The sequence below is a fragment of the Schistocerca cancellata genome, chromosome 8, assembly GCF_023864275.1.
Source record: "Schistocerca cancellata isolate TAMUIC-IGC-003103 chromosome 8, iqSchCanc2.1, whole genome shotgun sequence".
NCBI lineage: Eukaryota > Metazoa > Arthropoda > Insecta > Orthoptera > Acrididae > Schistocerca > Schistocerca cancellata.
In genome coordinates, this window is record NC_064633.1 from 24,128,252 (window position 1) to 24,151,126 (window position 22,875).

Consider the following 22,875-nt stretch of genomic DNA (forward strand, 5'->3'; position numbering starts at 1 on the left):
GCCTACACAAAAATAAACTTACAAAATCAAATATACATTTTTTTCAAAATTAATACAGTTGCATTTATTTACGATTAATTACAGAGTACGTATAGTAAACATAGGTTTGGGCTATGAGTGGTTGTAACTCCATGTACATTCTGAGTCAAGCATAAGAACATTACTGTAACGTGATCTTGTGTTCCAGAGGCTCGACGAGTTTTCTGTTATGTTGTATTTGGATTCATGTAAGGTAGTGTTTGGAAAAATTTTCTATGTGCACGGGTGGATTTAAAGATGGAAGTCCCTCCCCTCCACCAACCCCCTCCCCACCCAAAAAAAAAAAAAAAATGAGAACGTCTTGCAGCCAGAGACTATTTAATTTTTAATTATTGATCATATACGGCTGAGTTCCCAATATCCGCTCCGACAGATACTCAAAAAAAAGTATATTGTGTTCTAACTTACGGAACAATGGTTTAAATTGCAGTAGTTTAAAAGAAAAATGACTTTTGCATGCTGCACACTAACTTTTACATGTAATATTGCAGGACACCTACCTTGTAAATGAGGCGAAATGTGTCTGAGAGCACAGATAAAAAAAGAAAAAAGAGTAAATTGTAGCGTGCAATAGGCATTTTTGTTTTAAACTACTGGAATGTATATACAGCTGTCGCGAAAATGTCCGCGACAAGAAGTAATGGTTTAACCTTACGTGGTAAACCGTAATAAGAGAATTATTATCTCGTTTTCAGGAATTTAGCACAGTGTGCAGTTTCATAATTACTGAGTGGAGCTGGGACAAGTATTTATTCTGTGACTTATCGTTTGCGGTTCTTTGGTTCTGTTTTTTAGAGACGCACGTAACGGCGGAACATTTTATTGCAATGAGATGATTATTACACTGGTATGTTTTTAGCACGAGATTTGTCATTATCGCCTTATTGCAGTGGTTCACACGAGTGAACTTCAGCGCTCGAGATCTCAGGTCACTAACTAATTTTAAAATAAATTCAAGCGCTATTTTGAAGAAAGAGGGCCGCAACAAGTGAATAAAGGAATTTTCTCCGTCTGCATTTGACCGTCAAGGGGAGAAGAAAATCACCGACGCCCTCTGTTGAATACGACACCTCTCCCCAGAGTCTCAGGGAGTGCGGGCATGTGACGCTAAAGGTGGACCGCATGTCGGAAGTTACGCTCGCCGGCTGCTTTGGTCCTATTGAAGAGGAACAGGCCATGTGCCAGCACTGGGGTTTTGTCCCCTGCATTCCGCCTGTCATCGTTACTAGCAACGCAAACATGTCACTAAACACTGCACTGATTCATCACATTCGCCTACACAGGGCGCATATCCATCAGACACAACCAACACACGCTTCACTAAGGGAAACAGTCACTCTGTGTGTGTGTGTGTGTGTGTGTGTGTGTGTGTGTTGAGGAGGAGTCGGGGGGGGGGGGGGGGGAGGGGAGGAACATTGGCGTAGACATTAACTTGCTAAAATTTGGGAAAATCCTGCTCTTAAACTAGCTGTACTGCTGAGTTAGTAATGCTTAGTTATTGCGAAATAATGCAGTGCTACCGGATTCCCAGACTCCTCACATCGGACTGACTGAATACATTTGGTACGTACCTGAAGTCCCAGAAGCGAGAGTCGTGGATGGACATGTTGGAGTGGGCGCGAGAGTAAGTGTTGCCTCGGGAGTTCCCCATCCAGACGTCGTATCCAGCCTCATACAGCCGATAAGCTGCGGAAGACACAATGCACGCATTAATCTACTCTTTCTTGTACTCTGGAATTCATAAAGGTCCACCATAGCCGTTCCAGAGACCTGGAACGAAAGGCAATTCTCTCTGCGATGCCACCTTATTTCCTTACTGAAATCTGTGTTGATAATGACATTTACATAAAAATGTGCGTACTATTGACTAGGTCATGCAGAAAATTATATATATATATATATATATATATATATATATATATATATATAGAACCGCTCGGCCACCTCGGCCGGCCAACGACTTTAGAGGACGACATGTTAAGGTTGAGAGTGGAAGCAAATCCGTGTCGTAGAATACGTTTTATTAAAAGTCACGACTGGTTTCTTGCCACTAGAAGACGTGTCCTCAGGTGATACGGAGTCTTTTAATATGTCACCGCCGAAAGGAGGCGCTCCTGTGTGTTTGATGGAGCATTCGCGGGGCCGATATTTTGAACCGCGTAACCGTCTACAAACTATAAATGCAGACCTTTACTGTGAACAACTGGATCGAGCAAATCCATCTTTAATTGAAAATCGCCCAGTGATTCTCAACAGGGAGGCGTTATTCCGCAGCACAGTAATACAAGACCGCACTGCGCAAGATGACGCGCGGTATAAATTAATGAATTGTAATGGGAGGTATTGCCACACACACCATATTCGCTCTATATTGCGCCATCGGATTTCCTTTTATTCCGATCGCTACAACAGTTCCTAAGTGGCAAAACATCTGAAAATGTGGATGACGTCCAAAATGCCATCTCCGGATAATTTGCTGGGAAACCGATTGATTTTTATCGATCCGTTATCGAAAATTTGCTCCTAGGTAGGAAAAAGAGTGTTGATAACGAGGGTGATCACATGAATGATTAAAAATAAAAACTTCTCAACAATTTATCTGTGTGTAATGTAATGTAAAAAACGGCACTACTTTTCGATCCCCCAAGAGTAACAAAGCAGGCGTTTATGACTGCGAAAAACATTTTAACCGGCAAATATACGAATATAGATGTCAGAAGACCCTTTTCTAAAATCATTTGTATGCAGTACACTGCTGTATGCAAGTAGGATTTGGACTCCGGATAAATTGGATAGGATTCGAATTAAAAGTGTGAAATGTTGGGTAACACGCAAAATGAACGAGCTCGATAAAAAGAAAAAAAAATTCAAGCTGGATGTCTTAAAGGAAGTCAACGTAAAGAGAAACTTCTCAAAAGAAACGGAAAAGAGAAGGATGGGAACACATTTTGCAACATTGTGTGGTGCGTTCAGAAGAGGAACCATTCGGAGATGGTGACTGTCAGCGTGAGAATGCGCCTTCCTATAAGACAGCATCTGTGAGCCAGTGGTTTGTTGAAATGGACTGGTCTGCTATGAGTCCCAATCTGAACCCAGCGGAGTGTCTTTGGGATGAGTGAGAACGTCAACTGCGCTCCATACCCCAATGTACAGCATCCATACCTTCCAGAATGAACTTTTCACTCTGCAACGGAGTGTGCGCTGACATGAAACTTCCTGGCAGATTAAAACAGTGTGCCGGACCGAGGATCGAACTCGGGACCTATGTCGCAGGTAAGTGCTCTACCAACCTTTTAATTTAATTTTTTTTATACTGAAAAAAATGTCTCTGAGCACTCTGGGACTTAAAATCTAAGGTCATCAGTTCCCTAGAACTTAGAACTACTTAAATCTAACTAACCTAAGGACATCGCGGGCCGCGGTGGTCTCGCGGTTCTAGGCGCGCAGTCCGGAACCGCGCGACTGCTAAGGTCGCAGGTTCGAATCCTGCCTCGGGCATGGCTGTGTGTGATGTCCTTAGGTTAGTTAGGTTTAATTAGTTCTAAGTTCTAGGGGACTGATGACCACAGCTGTTAAGTCCCATAGTGCTCAGAGCCATTTGAACCTAAGGACATCACACACATCCATGCCCGAGGCAGGATTCGAACCTGCGACGGTAGCGATCGCGCAGTTCCAGACTGAAGGGCCTACAACCGCTCGGCCACCGCGGCCGGCTTTTATACTGAATACGGAAGGATGGAACAAACACAAAGAAAAGCTTTTGGAGCTCGCCACATGCGTCGTCGATATTCCACTAGCACCGCAGCCTACCAACTTTTTTTCTGGAGGAGGTAATGCGAGAAGGGATCGAATCCCGAGGACTGGCCAGGGGTCTGCCCCTTCCCACCATAAAAGTGCTCCGTCACAGTGTTTTATTTCATTTTTTATATGAATTAAATGGAGCCATACCACAAAAATTGTGACACCATGTGCACTAAAAAAAGAGCCATCTTGCCCACTGGGAACACCTTATCGAAGCGGGCGGCCGGTAAGAGGCGGTCGTCATTTCGACGGTCGTCACCAGTCGTCAGCCGTCGGGTCGTCCGGGGCCTCTGCACACAGTCAGAGACTATTTCTGTTACCGTATGGGGATCGTCGAAACATCACGCTTGCAATTCAACGTTTTCTCACACCCGGCGCACCACAGCTGGGCGGTGGGTCCATGAACGACGACTCCCAATACCGGGTTATCAAAAAGTCAGTGTAAATTTGCAAACTGAATAAATCACGGAATAATGTAGATAGAGAGGTACAAATTGACACACATGCTTGGAATGACATGGGGTTTTATTACAAAAAAAAAAAGATACAAAAGTTCAAAAAACGTCCGACAGATGGCGCTTCTTCTGATCAGAACAGCAATAGCAAAGTAAGAGAAAGCAAAGATGATGTTCTTTACAGGAAATGCTCAATATGTCCACCATCATTCCTCAACAATAGCTGTAGTCGAGGAATAATGTTGTGAACAGCACTGTAAAGCATGTCGGGAGTTACGGTGAGGCATTGGCGTCGGATGTTGTCTTTCACCATCCCTAGAGATGTCGGTCGATCACGATACACTTGCGACTTCAGGTAATCCCAAAGCCAATAATCGCACGGACTGGGGTCTGGGGACCTGGGAGGCCAAGCATGACGAAAGTGGCGGCTGAGCACACGATCATCACCAAACGACGCGCGCAAGAGATCTCTCACGCGCCATCCTGCATAAACATCGTACGTTCCCGCAGGTGTTTATCAGCCAGGCTGGGGATGATGCGATTCTGTAACATATCGGCTTACCTCTCACCCGTCGCGGTAGCAGTCACTGACGTTTTGCTGTCCAGCGCCATCTGTTGGACATTTTGTGAACTTTCTTTTTTCTTTGTTCTAATAAAAGCCCATGTCATTTCAAGCGTGTGTGTCAATTTTTACCTCTCTATCTACATTATTCCGTGGTTTATTAAGTTTTCAAATTTATACTGACTTTTTGATCACCCGGTAGTTAGCAAATAGGTTCTGGTGCTGCATTCTGTTTGTTAAGACCTCGAACCAACTGAACTACCCACGCACGACTCACGAAGCACCCTCAGTATCGTGTATGAGGCGGAACTATGGGCCTCATGGAAAAAAGGTGACCCGGCTGAGTCACTCAATTTGACTCTTAGTCTAATCACGAGGTGTGGTCATTAATTGCACGCGTTGATCACGTACGGTGACGTGAGGATCAATGAACTATACTTGACGGGACGTATCTGGAACATCTTAGGTGATTAGAAAGTTAGTAGACAGGAATGCAATTAAATACTTAGCTTTAATTCAGCATCAGCGGTGAACGTCGATCTTCCCTTTGTACAATAATATTTACAAATGCAGTTATAGACTGAATTGCGAATACTTCTTTACAATTCTGATTGCTTCACACATATAGACCAATTGTCAATGCATAAACTGTATGTGGCGCCTGGCTAGGTCGTAGCTACTGACTTAGCTGAAGGCTGTGCTAACTAGCGTCTCTGCAAAAGAGATGTCTGAAGCTATAACGAGTGAACCATTCCTATTAAAATCGGCTGCAGAACTGGCCAGTGCTCTAGCTTGTCTCGTAAGACCAGCCGAGTGGCGGCGCTCGGTCTGCTAGCGTCGACAGTGGCGGCTCGCGGGTCCGACGTGTACTGACGGACCGCGGCCGATTTGAAGCCTACAACCTAGCAAGTGTGGTGCCTTGCGGTGACACCACACTCACAGCATCACTTCCGGCAGTCCGTCATCTTGTAATACTTCTGGCTTTTCAGCCATCATATTCGGCTATAAGAAGTTCTTTTTAGAGCAGTTGAGAAGGTAGCAGTGGCAAAATGACGTAGTGTGGCGTGAGGTACAGATGATCCATGGTTTGTTCGGTACGGGTATCGTGAGAAAGACCGCCTAAATCGTGGTTCTTCTCCCGGATTAGCTGCTGTGTTCGGAAGCTGCGCGTCAGAATGGTAATATACTATTATTAATATTTGAAAAATTAAACAGCGTATTTACTTGAATTTCAAATTTAAGCATCTCTCAATAGCGTGCTATGATTATTTGGCAAGTATAACAACCAGCAAATAATAAACAACTGCAAAACTAAAAGGCAGACGGAGTACTTTAGTGATCTTCGGACCGCGCCTAACTTGGTTGGCGGGCGAAGTGGTTCGGCTGTAAGATCAGAGCCTGTTCGGCAATCTCGGAAGACAGACATCTTGTCCGTTGTGGTATCAGTTAAGACTTTGTTAGCAATGTCTAGTGCGTAAGTCAGAGCTGGTGCGGCAGTGTCGGAAGACAGAGGTCATTAAGAATGGATGTTTATTTGCACATATAGTTGAGAACTGTGTCATAGTAATTACGGAAATATGCAAGTCAGTAATTTCCTGAAGAATAAAAATCATTTCTGAGTCTAAAAAGGAAGGCACTTGTGCAGTTTCTAGTGTTCTCCCAATAAAAAGCGAGTGGCATCCCGTTTAACAAACTGATTGGAAATTTAATTATTTCCAAAATAATACTTCTTCGCTAACAGTTTCTAACAGCCTCCAGATTACGGATTCACGACCTACTTGCTGTTTTCTATGCAGCGGACAACAACTATAGAAGACTGCAGGTTGGTAAACGTCTCTTGTTGTAGTTGTTGTTGTTGTTGTGGTTTCAGTCCAGAGACTGGTTTGATACAGCTCTCCGTGCTACTCCATCCTGTGCAAGTTTCTTCATCTCCCAGTACTTACTGCAACTCACATCCTTCTGAATCTGCTTAGTGTATTCATCTCTTGGTGTCCCTCTACGATTTTTACCCTCCACGCTGCCCTACAATGCTAAATTTGTGATCCCCTGATGCTCAGAACATGTCCTACCAACCGGTCCCTTCTTCTTGTCAAGTTGTGCCACAAAATCCTGTTCTCCCCAATTCAATTCAATACCTCCTCATTAGTTATGTGATCTACCCATCTAATTTTCAGCATTCTTCTGAAGCACCACATTTCGAAAGCTTCTATTCTCTTCTTGTCCAAACTAGTTATCGTCCATGTTTCACTTCCATATATGGCTACACTCCATACAAATACTTTCAGAAATGACTTCCTGATACTTAAATGTATACTAGATGTTAACAAATTTCTCTTCTTCAGAAACGCTTTCCTTGCCATTGCCAGTCTACATTTTATATCCTCTCTACTTCGACCATCATCAGTTATTTTGCTCCCCAAATAGCAAAACTCCTTTACTACTTTAAGTGTGTCATTTCCTAATCTAATTCCCTCAGCATCACCCGACTTAATTTGAGTACATTCCATTATCCTCGTTTTGCTTCTGTTGATGTTCATCTTATATCCTCCTTTCAAGACACTGTCCATTCCGTTCAACTGCTCTGCCAAGTCCTTTGCTGTGTCTGACAGAATTACAATGTCATCGGCGAACCTCAAAGTTTTTATTTCTTCTCCATGGATTTTAATACCTACTCCGAATTTTTCTTTTGTTTCCTTTACTGTTTGCTCGATATACAGATTGAATAACATCGGGGAGAGGCTACAACCCTGCTTCACTCCCTCCCCAACCACTGCTTCCCTTTTGTGCCCCTCGACTCTTATAATTACCATCTGGTTTCTGTACAAATTGTAAATAGCCTTTCGCGCCCTGCATTTTACCCCTGCCACCTTCAGAATTTGAAAGAGAATATTGCAGTCAACACTGTCAAAAGCTTTCTCTATGTCTACAAATGCTAGAAGTGTAGGTTTGCCTTTCCTTAATCTATTTTCTAAGATAAGTCGTAAGGCCAGTATTGCCTCACGTGTTCCAACATTTCTAGGGAATCCAAACTGATCTTCCCCGAGGTCGGCTTCTACCAGTTTTTCCATTCGTCTGTAAAGAATTCGCGTTAGAATTTTGCAGGTGTGACTTATTAAACAGATAGTTCGGTAATTTTCACATCTGTCAACACCTCTTAGAACTTATGAATTCCACTCAGGGCGATGGAAGCAAACAGGTACCCCGCGTGTACTGCAATCTTAGTACAAATGAGATCAGTGACACGTGACGTGTGTTAACACAGAGGAGGTACGAATAAGATAAATATTTTTCAGGGAAGAGGTTTATCATACGCACGTACAAATATCGCCTCTCTCTAATTCTTCTAGTTTTCAACCTGCCGTAATGTCCTACCTTGAAACTTCACAGAGGAAAGCCAAGGGACCCAATTTCGAGTCCCAGTTTGGCACACAGTTTTAATCTGCCAGAAAGTTTCATCACTACCTTCTCCGGTTTCGGCTTTCTACATCTACATCTACATACATACTCCGCAATCCACCATACGGTGCGTGGCGGAGGGTACCTCGTACCACAACTAGCATCTTCTCTCCCTGTTCCACTCCCAAGCAGAACGAGAGAAAAATGACTACCTATATGCCTCTGTACGAGCCCTAATCTCTCTTATTTTATCTGTGTGGTCTTTCCGCGAAATGTAAGTTGGCGGCAGTAAAATTTTACTGCAGTCAGCCTCAAGTGCTGGTTCTCTAAAATTCCTCAGTAGCGATTCACGAAAAGAACGCCTCCTTTCCTCTAGAGACTCCCACCCGAGTATCCTGAACCATTTCCGTAACACTCGCGTGTTCTATGTCCTCCCTCAATCCGACCTGATAGGGATCCCAAACGCTCGAGCAGTACTCAAGAATAGGTCGTATTAGTGTTTTATAAGCGGTCTCCTTCACAGATGAACCACATCTTCCCAAAATTCTACCAACGAACCGAAGACGACTATCCGCCTTCCCCACAACTGCCATTACATGCTTGTCCCACTCTATATCGCTCTGCAATGTTACGCCCAAATATTTAATCGACGTGACTGTGTCAGGAGGTACACAGACGTTCAGATACACCACTGATGGTATCCCCGGCGGAGTTCGGTGGCCACATCTCACGATAAGGTCCAGTGGCTGGCTAGCAGACAGCGCGCAGCGTACGCACCTAGACCGTTGCGGGGACCGAGAAAGACCCAGTCCGTGGAGCTGCCGAGCAGGCCGTGCTGCAGCACCACGGGCAGGATGCGGCAGGCGCCCTGCGGCTGCGGCCGCGGGATGCGGTGCATGGTCAGCAGGTAGCCGTCGCCCGTCAGCACGGTGTGCGCCTCGGCCGGGTAGCCGTGGCGGCGGATGATGCCCGGCTGCAACACACACAAGCGCGGCGTCAGCAGGCGCAGCGAAAGGCGGGCGGTTTCTGCAGTAGCTGCGACCAGGAGCTACAGAATGGCTAGCTTTCGAACCATCCTGATTCATCCTCCAATGGTGGGTATTTACAGGCACTCTGTAAAGGGCAAGTCGGGTCTCCACCGACAGCGTATCGCGAATTGTTCAACAATGTTTTCTCAGCAATCGACACACAGCGTGTAAACCGCCACTGTTTATAATGTACCACGAAGGTGTAGGGGAAGTCGAGACGAAATATTTCATACGTTATGGAACACCTGTCGGAAAACAACTTCAATTTGGCCGCGTCGCGCTGGATAGTGTTGAGGATCAGTGGACAAAATTCAAAACCGTCGTACAGTATGCATTAGATGAGTATGTGCCAAGCAAGATCGTAAGAGATGGAAAAGAGCCACCGTGGTACAACAACCGAGTTAGAAAACTGCTGCGGAAGCAAACGGAACTTCACAGCAAACATAAACATAGCCAAAGCCTTGCAGACAAACAAAAATTACGCGAAGCGAAATGCAGTGTGAGGAGGGCTATGCGAGAGGCGTTCAATGAATTCGAAAGTAAAGTTCTATGTACTGACTTGGCAGAAAATCCTAAGAAAGTTTGGTCTTATGTCAAAGCGGTAAATGGATCAAAACAAAATGTCCAGACACTCTGTGACCAAAATGGCACTGAAACAGAGGATGACAGACTAAAACGCCGAAATACTAAATGACTTTTACCAAAGCTGTTTCACTGAGGAAGAGAGCACTATAGTTCCCTCTCTAGATTGTCGCACAGATGACAAAATGGTAGATATCGAAACAGACGACAGAAGGATAGATGAACAATTAAAATCGCTCAAAAGAGGAAAGGCCGCTGGACCTGTTGGGACACCAGTTCGATTTTACACAGAGTACACGAAGGAACTTCCTGCAGCGGCGTATCGTAGGTCTCTAGAAGAGCGTAGCGTTCCAAAGGATTGGAAAAGGGCACAGGTCATCCCCGTTTTCAAGAAGGGACGTCGAACAGATGTGCAGAACTATAGACCTGTATCTCAAACGTCGATCAGTTGTAGAATTTTGGAACACGCATTATGTTCGACTATAATGACTTTTCTGGAGACTAGAAATTGTAGGAATCAGCATGAGTTTCGAAAAAGACGATCGTGTGGAACCCAGCTAGCGCTGTTCGTCCACGAGACTCAGAGGGCCAAAGACACGGTTTCCCAGGTAGATGCCGTGTTTCTTGACTTCCGCAAGGCGTTCGATACAGTTCCCCACAGTCGTTTAATGAACAAAGTGATATATATCAGACCAATTGTGTGATTGGATTGAAGATAACAGAACGCAGCATGTCATTCTCAATGGAGAGAAGTCTTCCGAAGTAAAAGTGATTTCAGGTGTGTCGCAGGGGAGTGTCGTAGGACCCTTGCTATTCACAATATACATAAATGATCTTGTGAATTACATCGGAAGTTCACTGAGGCTTTCTGCGGATGACGCTGTGGTATATGGAGAGGTTGTAACAATGGAAAATTGTAATGACATGCCCTTAGAACCAGCAACGAATTGACGCATGGTGCAGGGAATGGCAATTGAATCTCAATGTAGACAAGTGTAATGTGCTGCGAATACATAGAAAGAAAGATCCCTTATCATTTAGCTACCATATAGCGGGTCAGCAACTGGAAACAGCTAATTCCATAAATTACCTGGGAGTGCGCATTAGGAATGATTTAAAATGGAATGATCATATAAAGCTGATCATCGGTAAAGCAGATGCCAGACTGAAATTCATTGGAAGAATCCTAAGGAAATGCAATCCGAAAACAAAGGAAGTAGGTTACAGTACACTTGTTCGCCCAATGCTTGAATGTTGCTCACCAGTGTGGAATCCGTACCAGATAAGGTTGATAGAAGAGATAGAGAAGATCCAACGGAGAGCAGCGCGCTTCATTACACGATCATTTAGTAATCGCGAAAGCGTTAAGGAGGTGATAGATAAACTCCAGTCGAAGACTCTGCAGGAGAGAGGCTCAGTAGCTCGGTACGGGCTTTTGTTTCGAGAACATACCTTCAGCGAGGAGTCAAGCAGTATATTGTTCCCTTCTACGTATATCGCGCGAAGAGACCATGAGGATAAAATCAGAGAGATTAGAGCCCACACAGAGGCATACCGACAATCTTTCTTTCCACAAACAATACGAGACTGGAATAGAAGGGAGAACCGATAGAGGTACTCAGAGTACCCTCCGCCGTCAGGTGGCTTGCGGTGTATGGATGTAGATGTAGATTCTCACTATCCTATCGTCTCTCTACTTCACCGGCTTCCTCAGTCTTAACGTTTCAACTTAATTGCTTTCCCTCGCTAACATGGTACACGGGTACTAAACGCGCTCTCTTCTTGCACTTATAAATTGTAGAACTGATGTCTATTTAAGTTTTACATCAAAATACTGTGAATTTTAATGTTGTGGTCTTCAGAGTTTAGTTTGATGCAGCTAGCCCTCCTATTCTATCCTCTCCAAGCTCCTTCATCTCAGAGTAACTACTGCAACCTACAGTCTTCATCTACATCTACATTTATACTCCGCAAGCCACCCAACGGTGTGTGGCGGATGGCACTTTACGTGCCACTGTCATTACCTCCCTTTCCTGTTCCACCTCCTCTGGAGGTATAAGTAGGGGGAAGCAATATATTCGACACCTCATTCGGAAACGCACCCTCTCGAAACCTGGACAGCAAGCTACTCCGCGATGCAAAGCGCCTCTCTTGCAGAGTTTGCTAAACATCTCCGTAATGCTATCACGCTCACCAAATATCCCTGTGACGAAATGCGCCGCTCTTCTTTGGATCTTCTCTATCTCCTCTGTCAACCCGACCTGGTACGGATCCCACACTGAGAGCAATACTGGAGTACAGGTCCCTGCACTTGGTGCAGGGAGTGGCAACTGACCCTTAACATAGACAAATGTAATTTATTGCGAATACATAGAAAGAAGGATCCTTTATTGTATGATTATATGATAGCGGAACAAACACTGGTAGCAGTTACTTCTGTAAAATATCTGGGAGTATGCGTGCGGAACGATTTGAAGTGGAATGATCATATAAAATTAATTGTTGGTAAGGCGGGTACCAGGTTGAGATTCATTGGGAGAGTCCTTAGAAAATGTAGTCCATCAACAAAGGAGGTGGCTTACAAAACACTCGTTCGACCTATACTTGAGTATTGCTCATCAGTGTGGGATCCGTACCAGATCGGGTTGACGGAGGAGATAGAGAAGATCCAAAGAAGAGCGGCGCGTTTCGTCACAGGGTTATTTGGTAACCGTGATAGCGTTACGGAGATGTTTAACAAACTCAAGTGGCAGACTCTGCAAGAGAGGCGCTCTGCATCGCGGTGTAGCTTGCTCGCCAGGTTTCGAGAGGGTGCGTTTCTGGATGAGGTATCGAATATATTGCTTCCCCCTACTTATACCTCCCGAGGAGATCACGAATGTAAAATTAGAGAGATTAGAGCGCGCACAGAGGCTTTCAGACAGTCGTTCTTCCCGCGAACCATACGCGACTGGAACAGGAAAGGGAGATAATGACAGTGGCACGTAAAGTGCCCTCCGCCACACACCGTTGGGTGGCTTGCGGAGTATAAATGTAGATGTAGATGTAGACAGGTCGAACGAGTGTTTTGTAAGCCACCTCCTTTGTTGACGGACCACATTTTCTAAGGACTCTCCCAATGAATCTCAACCTGGCACCCGCCTTACCGACAATTAATTTTATATCATCATTGCACATCAAATCGTTCCGTACGCATACTCCCAGATAGTTTACAGAAGTAACTGCTGCAAGTGTTTGTTCCGCTATCATATAATCATACAATAAATGATCCTTCTTTCTATGTATTCCAAATACATTCCATTTGTCTATGTTAAGGGTCAGTTGCCACTTCCTGCACCAAGTGCCTATCCGATGCAGGTCTTCCTGCATTTCGCTGCAATTTTTTAATGCTGCAACTTCTCTGTATACTTCTGAATCTGCTTAGTGTATTCAGCTCTTGGTCTCCATCTACGATTTTTACCCTCCACGCTTCACTCCAATACTTAACTGGTGACCCCTTGATGCCTCGGTGCGTGTCCTACCAACCGATCCCTCTTCTAGCGAACTTCTGCCACAAATGCCTGTTCTCCCCACTTCTGTCCAGCACCTCCGCATTAGTTACGTGATCTACCCATCTAATCCTCAGCTTTCTTCTGTAGCACTACATTTCGAAAGCTTCTATTCTCTTCTTGTCTAAACTGTTTATCGCTCATGTTTCACTTCCATACATGGCTACACCCCGTACAAATACTTTCAGGAAAGACTCCCTGATCCTTAAATCTATCCTCGATGCTGTAAATTTCTCTTCTTCAGAAACGCATTCCTTCACAGAGCCAACCTACATTTTATATCCTCTCTAGTTCGACCATCATCCCTTATTTTGCTTCCCAGATATCAAAACTCATGTACTACTTTAAGTGTTTCAAATGGTTCAAATGGCTCTGAACACTATGGGACTTAACATCTGAGGTCATCAGTCCCCTGGAACTTAGAACTACTTAAACCTAACTAACCTAAGGACATCACACACATCCATACCTGAGGAAGGATTCGAACCTGCGACCGTAGCGGTCGCGTGGTTCCAGACTGAAGCGCCTAGAACCGCTAGGCCTTCAGCATCCCCTGCTTTAATTCGATCACATTCCATTACCCTTGTTTTGATTTTTTTTGATGTTCATGTTATATCCTCCCGTCAAGACACTGTCCATTCCCTTCAACGGCTCTTCCAGGTCCTTTGCTGTCTCTGACAGAATTACAATGTCATCAGCAAACCTCATTTTTTTATTTCTTCTCCATGGATTATAATTACTATAAATTTTTCTTTAGTTTCCTTTATTGCTTGCTCAATATACAGATTGAATAACATTGGAGGCTACAACCCTATCTCACTAACTTCTCACCCACTGCTTCCATTTCATGCCACTCGACTCTTATAACTGCCATCTGGCTTCTGTGCAAATTAAAATTAACCTTTCGCTCCCTGTATTTTACCCCTGCCACTTTCAGAATTTGAAATAGAGTATCCCAGTCAATATTGTCAAAAGCTTTCTCTATGCCTACAAATGCTAGAAAAGTAGGTTTGCTTTTCCTTAATCTGTCTTCTGAGATAAGTCATAGGGTCACTATTGCCTCTCGTATTTCTACATTTCTACGGAAACTAGAGATGGGGGATCCGCTCTTGAACTAATTCATAGAGTTCAATCTTTCAAAGGAGTGAACAATCACTGATTCAGAAAAAAAGAACGGTAGCTCCAAACGTTTCCCACGGCAGAGAGAGAGAGAAAGAGAGAGAGAGAGAGAGAGAGAGAGAGAGACGGAGCATATCAGCAGCGCCTCTGCTGGTCAGAGCACAGTGCACGCCACACAACACAGCCAGCGCCGGCCTCTGCCCTGCTTCTACCTTGGCTGCCTGCATTGTGCAGTGCCCCATTGGATTTTGTGTTTCACATATGCCGTGCCGCCTCTGTGCGTCGTCTGCCGTGTGCACTGTGCAGTGTCTGGCGCAGCTTAACTTCGCATCGCACTCTGTCGGCGATCGTTTCAGTCGCATGTCCTGCCCTCTGGGCAGTTGATGCGAGCAACAGGACAGAGAGCCACCTAGCGGATAACATAGGAACTACTTGCAAAAACCTGCTCGCAAGGGAACGGACGATTTGTCTCGGAGCGGGTGAGTTCACCACTCCCCCCCCACCCTCGGAACTCGCCCGCTCAACGCTCGCCCCACCATCTCGACTCTAGCCAGAGCGTCGAGCAAAGCGACTCAGGTGTCACTCTGGTCTCTGCGGTCTCAGCTCACGCAGTAATACAGCTCGCGGCTCGACCTGCTCGACTCAGCGCCTCTGCATCGGAGTTCGTCCCCACTGGATATTGTTGTTCGTAGTAATACCACTATGTATATTACATTATTATGTTATGTATACATCAATTGTTTTTATTTTATTTTTATTTGTTTAAACTGATTAGATTAGGTTCCTGATGACTCCTCTTACTATAGGATTTTTATTATGGACACTCGAATTTACGCTTTAATTACGAGCGAACCGATAAACGTATCGCAAAATGTGATACACCAATATTTTCCTTGTTTTATTCTGCGTAAGGCTATATGCAGCACTTTCGTTTTACAGTCAAATTTATATATTTTTTTCTTATTCTGGTACGGATTTTGCGATTTTAGGCGTCTTTGAAAGGAAACGTTCACTTTAAAAATATATGGCTTGCGATGTATTTGTATGAGGTTAATGAAATTTTAATACATTATAGCCAAATATATTGTTAATGTAAATCTCAAGTTAAAACATTTTCCGATCACCCAAAAAACCACGATAGTGCAAAATAAATCAATAATCAAAAACTTTGTCATTTCGTGGAAATTTCAATAAACAATACAAAATTCTTACTCATTATCTGTGTTACTTCAAAATAGGATCAAATAAGATCAAAATACAGGTATAGTACTGGAATAAACCAAGTTTAAAGGGCAATGTGCCTTCCATTTATTTTCTATTGTAAATGAGTGGTGAGTCATGAAAAAGAGCTAATTCATTTCAGGGAGTGAACAGTTCTGATCCAATCTCTGAAAAGAACAGTTTTGCCCATCTCTAACGGAAACCAAATTCATCTTCCACGAGGTCAGCTTCCGTCAGTTTCTCCATTTGTCTGTAAAGAATTCGTGTCAGTATTTTGCAGCCGTGGCTTACTAAACTGATAGTTCGGTAATTTTCACACCTGTCAACACTTGCTTTCTTTGGGATTGGAGTTACTATATTCTTCTTCAAGACTGAGGGTATTGCTCCTGTCTCATGCATCTTACTCACCAGATGGAAAGAGTTTTGTCACGGCTGGCTCTCCCAAGGCTATCAGTAGTTCTAATGGAATGTGTACTCCCAGGGCCTTGTTTCGACTGAGGTCTTTCAGTGCTCTGTCAAACTCATCACGCAGTATCACATCTCCCATTTCATCTTCATCTACGTCCTCTTCTATTTCCATAATATTACCCTCAAGTACATCACCTCTGTTCAGACCCTCTATACACTCCTTCCGCCTTTCTGCGTTCCCTTCTATGTTCACGACTGTTTTTGCATCTTGTAAGTAGACTCTTTAGATTTTTATGTTGGTGACGCCATGTAGCACTCTATATGAAAATCACTGACTGTGCTGTGTGCAGTCTGTGGTTGGTTTGCATTGTTGGAATATGCTATTGTAGTGTTGGGCAGTTCGCTGTTAACAGCGCGTAGCGTTGTGCAGTTGGAGGTAAGCCGCCAGCAGTGGTGGATGAGGGGAGAGAGATGGCGGAGTTTTGAGAGCGGATGATCTGGACGTGTGTCCATCAGAGACAGTAAATTTGTAAGATTGGATGTCATTAACTGATAGTTACGGTAGTATCTGTTCCCGAAAGAACAGTTACCGTGGATGACCATGCAGCTTTGCTAGAATTGAAATGACAATTAAATGGACATCCTAGCTGCAAACAGGCGTTGATGTACTTCATTGGGGACCTGTTGAAAATGTGTGCCCCGTCCGGGCATAAATAGTTAAAACATGGCTTCCCGGCCATTGACCTTCTTGTGCGAACGCACACGCTATGCCCGAACTCGTACGGGACTTGGTAGATTAATCTGCCACGAGTAATGAGTATGATGGGCAAACATCTATTAGGCGCACTACGAATGTAGTGGTGTGGACATGTTGGGAATGTGGATCCCATGGGGAGCGTGCAAGGGATACGTCCCTCCAGACGCACTATCCTCTGTGCCCGCGATGGCTCAGATGGCTGCCGGCACGGTAGCTCAGCGTGTTCGGTCAGAGGGTTAGCAGCCCTCTGTAATAAAAAAACTGAGTTAATCGATCAACAACGAACTTAAGCGGATGTCTTACGACGTCCGCCCCGAGCAGATACAACGAACGAAAGCGAACAAAAATGATATTAAAAAAAAAAAGAAAAAAGATGGATAGAGCGTCTACCATGTAAGCAGGAGATCCCGGGTTCGAGTCCCGGTCGGGGCACACATTTTCATGTCCCCAATGAAGTACATCAACGCCTGTTTGCAGCTAGCGTGTCCATTTAATTGTCATTTCAATTAAATTGTTTTTTTTTCTGGTATTCTTATTACGACCGTATCGTGGTTGGAAGCGTTGAAATCACATCAGATTGTAAACGTAATTAGCTTTTTTTTATAAAGTTTACAAAAGGTTTTTTTCTTTCATTGTCCCAGCGAAAAAGTGAAAAGTAATGATGTTAGTGAAACAAAAATTTCAAACATCCGATCGACATGTTGAAATAACTTCCGGAAATGTAGCCGAGTGACGTCGTCGACAACCGCCGGTATTTATACAGGAGCACACACACTGCCATTTTCAAGGCAAAACTGCAGCAAGTAAGCGCTGTGCAAGCTAACTCAAAACATCAGTTTCCACAGAGTACTTCGTAAGTTATTCGAATATAGTACACGCCGGGAGAAACAAAGGCTTCACATATGCCCAACAAACCCGGTGGCGTTAGTGGCCCAAGAGATACATTCTAAGACAAAGAAACGACTCACCACGAAGGAATTATCCTAACGGGACGGAAATCTGCTGATGTGATGTACAAATTATTACAGTTTCAGAAAATTTGGATGATTTATTCGAGGGAAAGGATTTCAGAAATCGAGCTAGTCACTAACGCGTTGGTCCATATCCGGCCCTTATACAAGCAAGTATTGGCTTTTAATTGATATATGAACTTGTTGGATGTCCTCCTGAGGGATACGGCGCCTAATTCTGTGCAACCGGTGCTTTGAATCGACAAAATGACGAGATGGTCAAAGAGCACAGCCCGTAACGCTCTTCTCAGTTGGGGACAACTACGCCGACCTCTCTGACCAAGTTCGGCAAGCACGAAGACAAGCTGTAGAAACTCTAGCTGTGTGTGGTCAGGCTTTATTTTGCTGAAATGTGAGCCCAGGATTGCTTCCCGTGAAGCACAATAAAATGGGGTATCGAATACCGTCCATGTACGAGCATCACTCCAAAAGAAATGTACACTATTTTTGTAAAAATACAGTTTTCATTCTGCATGTGTGGAAGTTTTACAGTGTGTAGATACATCCTTCCCGCTTGTTGCTTGTTTTCAAACTTAGTTCAACCTGTTCCCGCGAGTGGCGCCATCACAGCATGTCTTCGAGATGGCTGCTGCACTTGATGTTCGTCAGGAGCAACGTGCTGTCATAGAATTCCTGTGCTGTGAAAATAATACGGTGAGAAACATCCACAAGAGGTGTATGGAGATACTGCTGTCGATCGCAGTACAGTTAGTCGGTGGACAAGCAGGTTACGTGATGAAAGCGGGCACGGCAATATTGAGGATTATTCTCGCAGCGGCAGACCTCGCACTGCACACACTCCAGACAATGTGCAGAGAGTTAACGAATTGGTGACTGCTGACAGACGCATCACAATGAACGAATTGTCACGCTTCGTAGGGATAGGGGAAGGAAGTGTTTGCAGAATAGTGAAAGTGTTGGCCTTAAAAAAGGTTCTCAGGATGTTGACTGACAAAGAAACAACGGTAAAACGGTATGCAGAGAACTTTTGGAACAGTACGAGAATGGTGGAGATGAATTTCTTGGAAGAATTGTGACAGGTGATGAAACATGGCTCCATGATTTTTCACCAGACACGAAGAGGTAATCAATGGAGTGGCATCATGCAAATTCACCCAAGAAAAAAAATTCAAAACCACACCTTCTGCTGGAAAAGTTATGGCTACGGTGTTTTTCGATTCCGAAGGACTCTTGCTTGTGGACATCATGCGAAGTGGAACCAACATAAATTCTGATGCATAATTGACGACACTGAACAAACTTCAAGCTCGACTGTGTGCGACCACATCGGCAAAAGCAGGATGTTTTGCAGTTGCACGACAATGCACGGCCACATGTCAGTAAAAAAAAAGCCATGGAAGCGATCACAACACTCGGATGGACAACACTGAAACACCCGCCTTACAGTCCAGACCTGGCTCTATGTGACTATCATCTCTTTGGGAAACTGAAACACTCTCTTCGTGGAACAAGGTTTGAAGATGATGACTCCCTTTTGCACGCTGCCAAACAGTGGCTCCAACAGGTTGTTCCAGAATTTTACCGTGTGGGTATACAGGCGCTGGTTCCAAGATAGCATAAGGCAGTTGAGAGGGATGGAAATTACGTGGAGAAATGAAAATATTGTTCCTAAAGGATGTATCCACACACTGTAAAACGTTTCAACATGTAGAATAAAAGATGGATTTAAAAAAAAATAGTGTGCATTTCTTTTGGAGTGACCCTCATACAGATGCTCTGTGTGGGTGCCGCAGATGACAGCCAACGTAGTCCTTCTATGAAAAGAAATGGCACCCCAGGGCATCCTTTCTAGCGGTAGGGACAAAATGGCTCTGAGCACTATGGGACTCAACTGCTGAGGTCATTAGTCCCCTAGAACTTAGAACTAGTTAAACCTAACTAACCTAAGGACATCACACACATCCATGCCCGAGGCAGGATTCGAACCTGCGACCGTAGCGGTCTCGCGGTTCCAGACTGCAGCACCAGAACCGCGCGGCCACTTCGGCCGGCGGGTAGGGACGTATTCAGGTTAGTATCCCACGCTGCCTGGAACATTTGCAGACAGACACGCCTTCGCTGGTCCTTGAGGCTCAGTTTGAAGCAGGGCTGATTACTGAAGACAGTTCTGTTGCAGTCAATGCGATTTCAGGCCGAAGACGTGTCTGAGACGCCGCGGATAGAGGTGGGATACCAGCCTGACTGTCGCGCTTTATACGGCACGACGACCAGGAGTGATGTTCTGGGCTGCCATTTCGTTTCATATTAGGAGCCCTTTGATTGTCATCATTGGCATCCTTCGAGCACAGCGCTACGTCGACGATATTCGACGCCCCGTTTTGTTGCCCCTCAAGGCAAGCCATCCTGGACTTACATTTCAGGAAGATAATCCACACCCGCACGCGGCGAGAGTTTCTCTCCCCAATTAAGAACGTTTCGAGCATCATGGGCAGGGCACTCCAATCAGATCGGGATTTTGACGATCTAAGGCTACAGTTGGACGGAATTTATCACGATATTCCTCAGGAGGACATCCAATGACTCTGTCAATCAACGCCCAGCGTAATAAATTCTTGCATAGACGCCAAGGCTGGGCCAACGTTGAATTTGTGAAGCTGCCTGTTTCGAGTAAATCATCCAGTTGTTCTAAAATCATGATCATTGGTCCGTCTGTACTTGTACATCACATCTAACATTTTTGTCCCATTTGGGTAATTCCTTCATGGTCCGTGACTTTCTTTGAGTGTACGCGAAAGAACTTGCCCTCCTTCTAACAGCCGTGGACCGCAAGTCTCTAGAGAAATGGAAGGTTCTAAATGATTGGAAAGGAGCACAGATAGTCCCAGTTTTCAACAAGCAGATGCGCAAAACTATAGGCCTATGTCTCTGACATCGATCTGTTGTAGAATTTTAGAACATGTTTTTTGCTCGCGTATGATGTCATTTCTGGAAACCCAGAATCTACTCTGTAGGAATCAACATGGATTCCGGAAACAGCGATCGTGTGAGACCCAACTCGCTTTATTTGTTGTATATTAGATACACGCTCCCAGGTAGATGCCATTTTCCTTGACTTCCGGAAGGCGTTCGATACAGTTCCGCACTGCCGCCTGATAAACAAAGTAAGAGCCTACGGAATATCAGACCAGCGGTGTGTCTGGATTGAAGAGTTTTTAGCAAACAGAACACAGCATGTTGTTTTCAATTGAGAGACGTCTACAGACGTTAAAGTAACCTCTGGCGTGCCACAGGGGAGTGTTATAGGACCGTTGATTTTCTCAATATACATAAATGACCTAGTAGATAGTGTCAGAAGTTCCATGCGGCTTTTCGCGGATGATGCTGTAGTATACAGAGAAGTTGCAGCATTAGAAAATTGCAGCGAAATGCAGGAAGACCTGCAGCGGATAGGCACTTGGTGCAGGGAGTGGCAACTGACCCTTAACATAGACAAATGTAATGTATTGCGAATACATAGAAAGAAGGATCCTTTATTGTATGATTATATGATAACGGAACAAATATTGGTAGCAGTTATTTCTGTAAAATATCTGGGAATATGTGTACGGAACGATTTGAGGTGGAATGATCATATAAAATTAATTGTTGGTAAGGCGGGTGCCAGGTTGAGATTCATTGGGAGAGTCCTTAGAAAATGTAGTCGGTCAACAAAGGAGGTGGCTTACAAAACACTCGTTCGACCTATACTTGAGTATTGCTCATCAATGTGGGATCCGTACCAGGTGGGTTGACAGAGGAGATAGAGAAGATCCAAAGAAGAGCGGCGCGTTTCGTCACAGGGTTATTTGGTAAGCGTGATAGCATTACGGAGATGTTTAGCAAACTCTGCAAGAGAGGCGCTTTGCACCGCGGAGTAGCTTGCTATCCAGGTTTCGAGAGGGTGCGTTTCTGGATGAGGTATCGAATGTATTGCTTCCCCCAACTTTTACCTCCCGAGGAGATCACGAATGTAAAATCAAAGAGATTCGAGCGCGCACGGAGGCTTTCCGGCAGTCGTTCTTCCCGCGAACCATACGCGAATGGAACAGGAAAGGCAGGTAATGACAGTGGCGACTAAAGTGCCCTCCGCCACACACCGTTGGGTGGCTTGTAGATGTAGATGTACATCACATTTACCGATTTTCGTGCGATTCGAATAGTTCATTCGTGGTGCGTCTTTTCTTTCTTTAGTCTTAGTACATTAGAAATCCCGAGCGATGCTGCTGAGGTGGCTTTTGCAGGCCTATTTGAGGTTGTTTACCGGCTTTACAGACTATAAATGCCTTATACCAAATTGTTCGTCTGGACTTCCTGTACACCACTGGGCTACATTGTACACAGTTATTGTTCGCACCCTGTATATATACAGGCTGTTTCACAGTTCCTATTACACGTTTCTCCCGCTTCACGGTACGTACACAAACTGAGTTCAAGGCGCCATACCATCTCCGTCCGACCACGATAACGGGAGTAAGAAACTGATGCGTTCGCCATTTGGAGGATGGAATATACTACTCCACTTAGGTGCCGCACTCTCGAGTTTGAAAAGAAGAGAACTCGGGAGACCTACCCGGAACAGTGCCCTCGCCACAGTCTGCTGTAGAGCGTATTGGTCAGAAGTCATAGTCTCTGTTGGGTGCGTACTACGAAGCGGGAGGTCCCAAAGTGATCCGACGTTCAAAGATATCTCACAACGAAACGGTACATGGGTTGCTGACAGAAACGTTATGTGCTACAGCCACTACACGAACCCTAGACACACTGATGAGCCAAAACATTAAGAGCTCCAGCTTAATAGCTTATTTGTCCGTCTTTCGAACGAAATACATCACTGATTCTGCGTATCAGGAGGTGACAGATTGTTATTAGGTTTGTGGAGATATGTGGCATTAGACGTCTGCGCACACGTCATTTAATTCACGTAAATAGCGAGCCGCTGCCCGCCCCCG

General features: G+C 44.7%; 1 protein-coding gene across 1 annotated transcript in view; it reads right to left on the reverse strand.

Annotated features, from left to right (window-relative positions):
- Positions 1-22,875, reverse strand: part of LOC126094494 (lipase 3-like) — a 199,917-nt gene that overhangs the window by 93,857 nt on the left and 83,185 nt on the right. Inside the window, exons 2-3 of the mRNA XM_049908903.1 lie at positions 9,031-9,226; positions 1,611-1,725 (exon numbers count right to left, since the gene is read on the reverse strand). Of these exons, the coding sequence (XP_049764860.1) occupies positions 1,611-1,725; positions 9,031-9,226 (311 nt within the window). The remainder of the gene's footprint in view (positions 1-1,610; positions 1,726-9,030; positions 9,227-22,875) is intronic.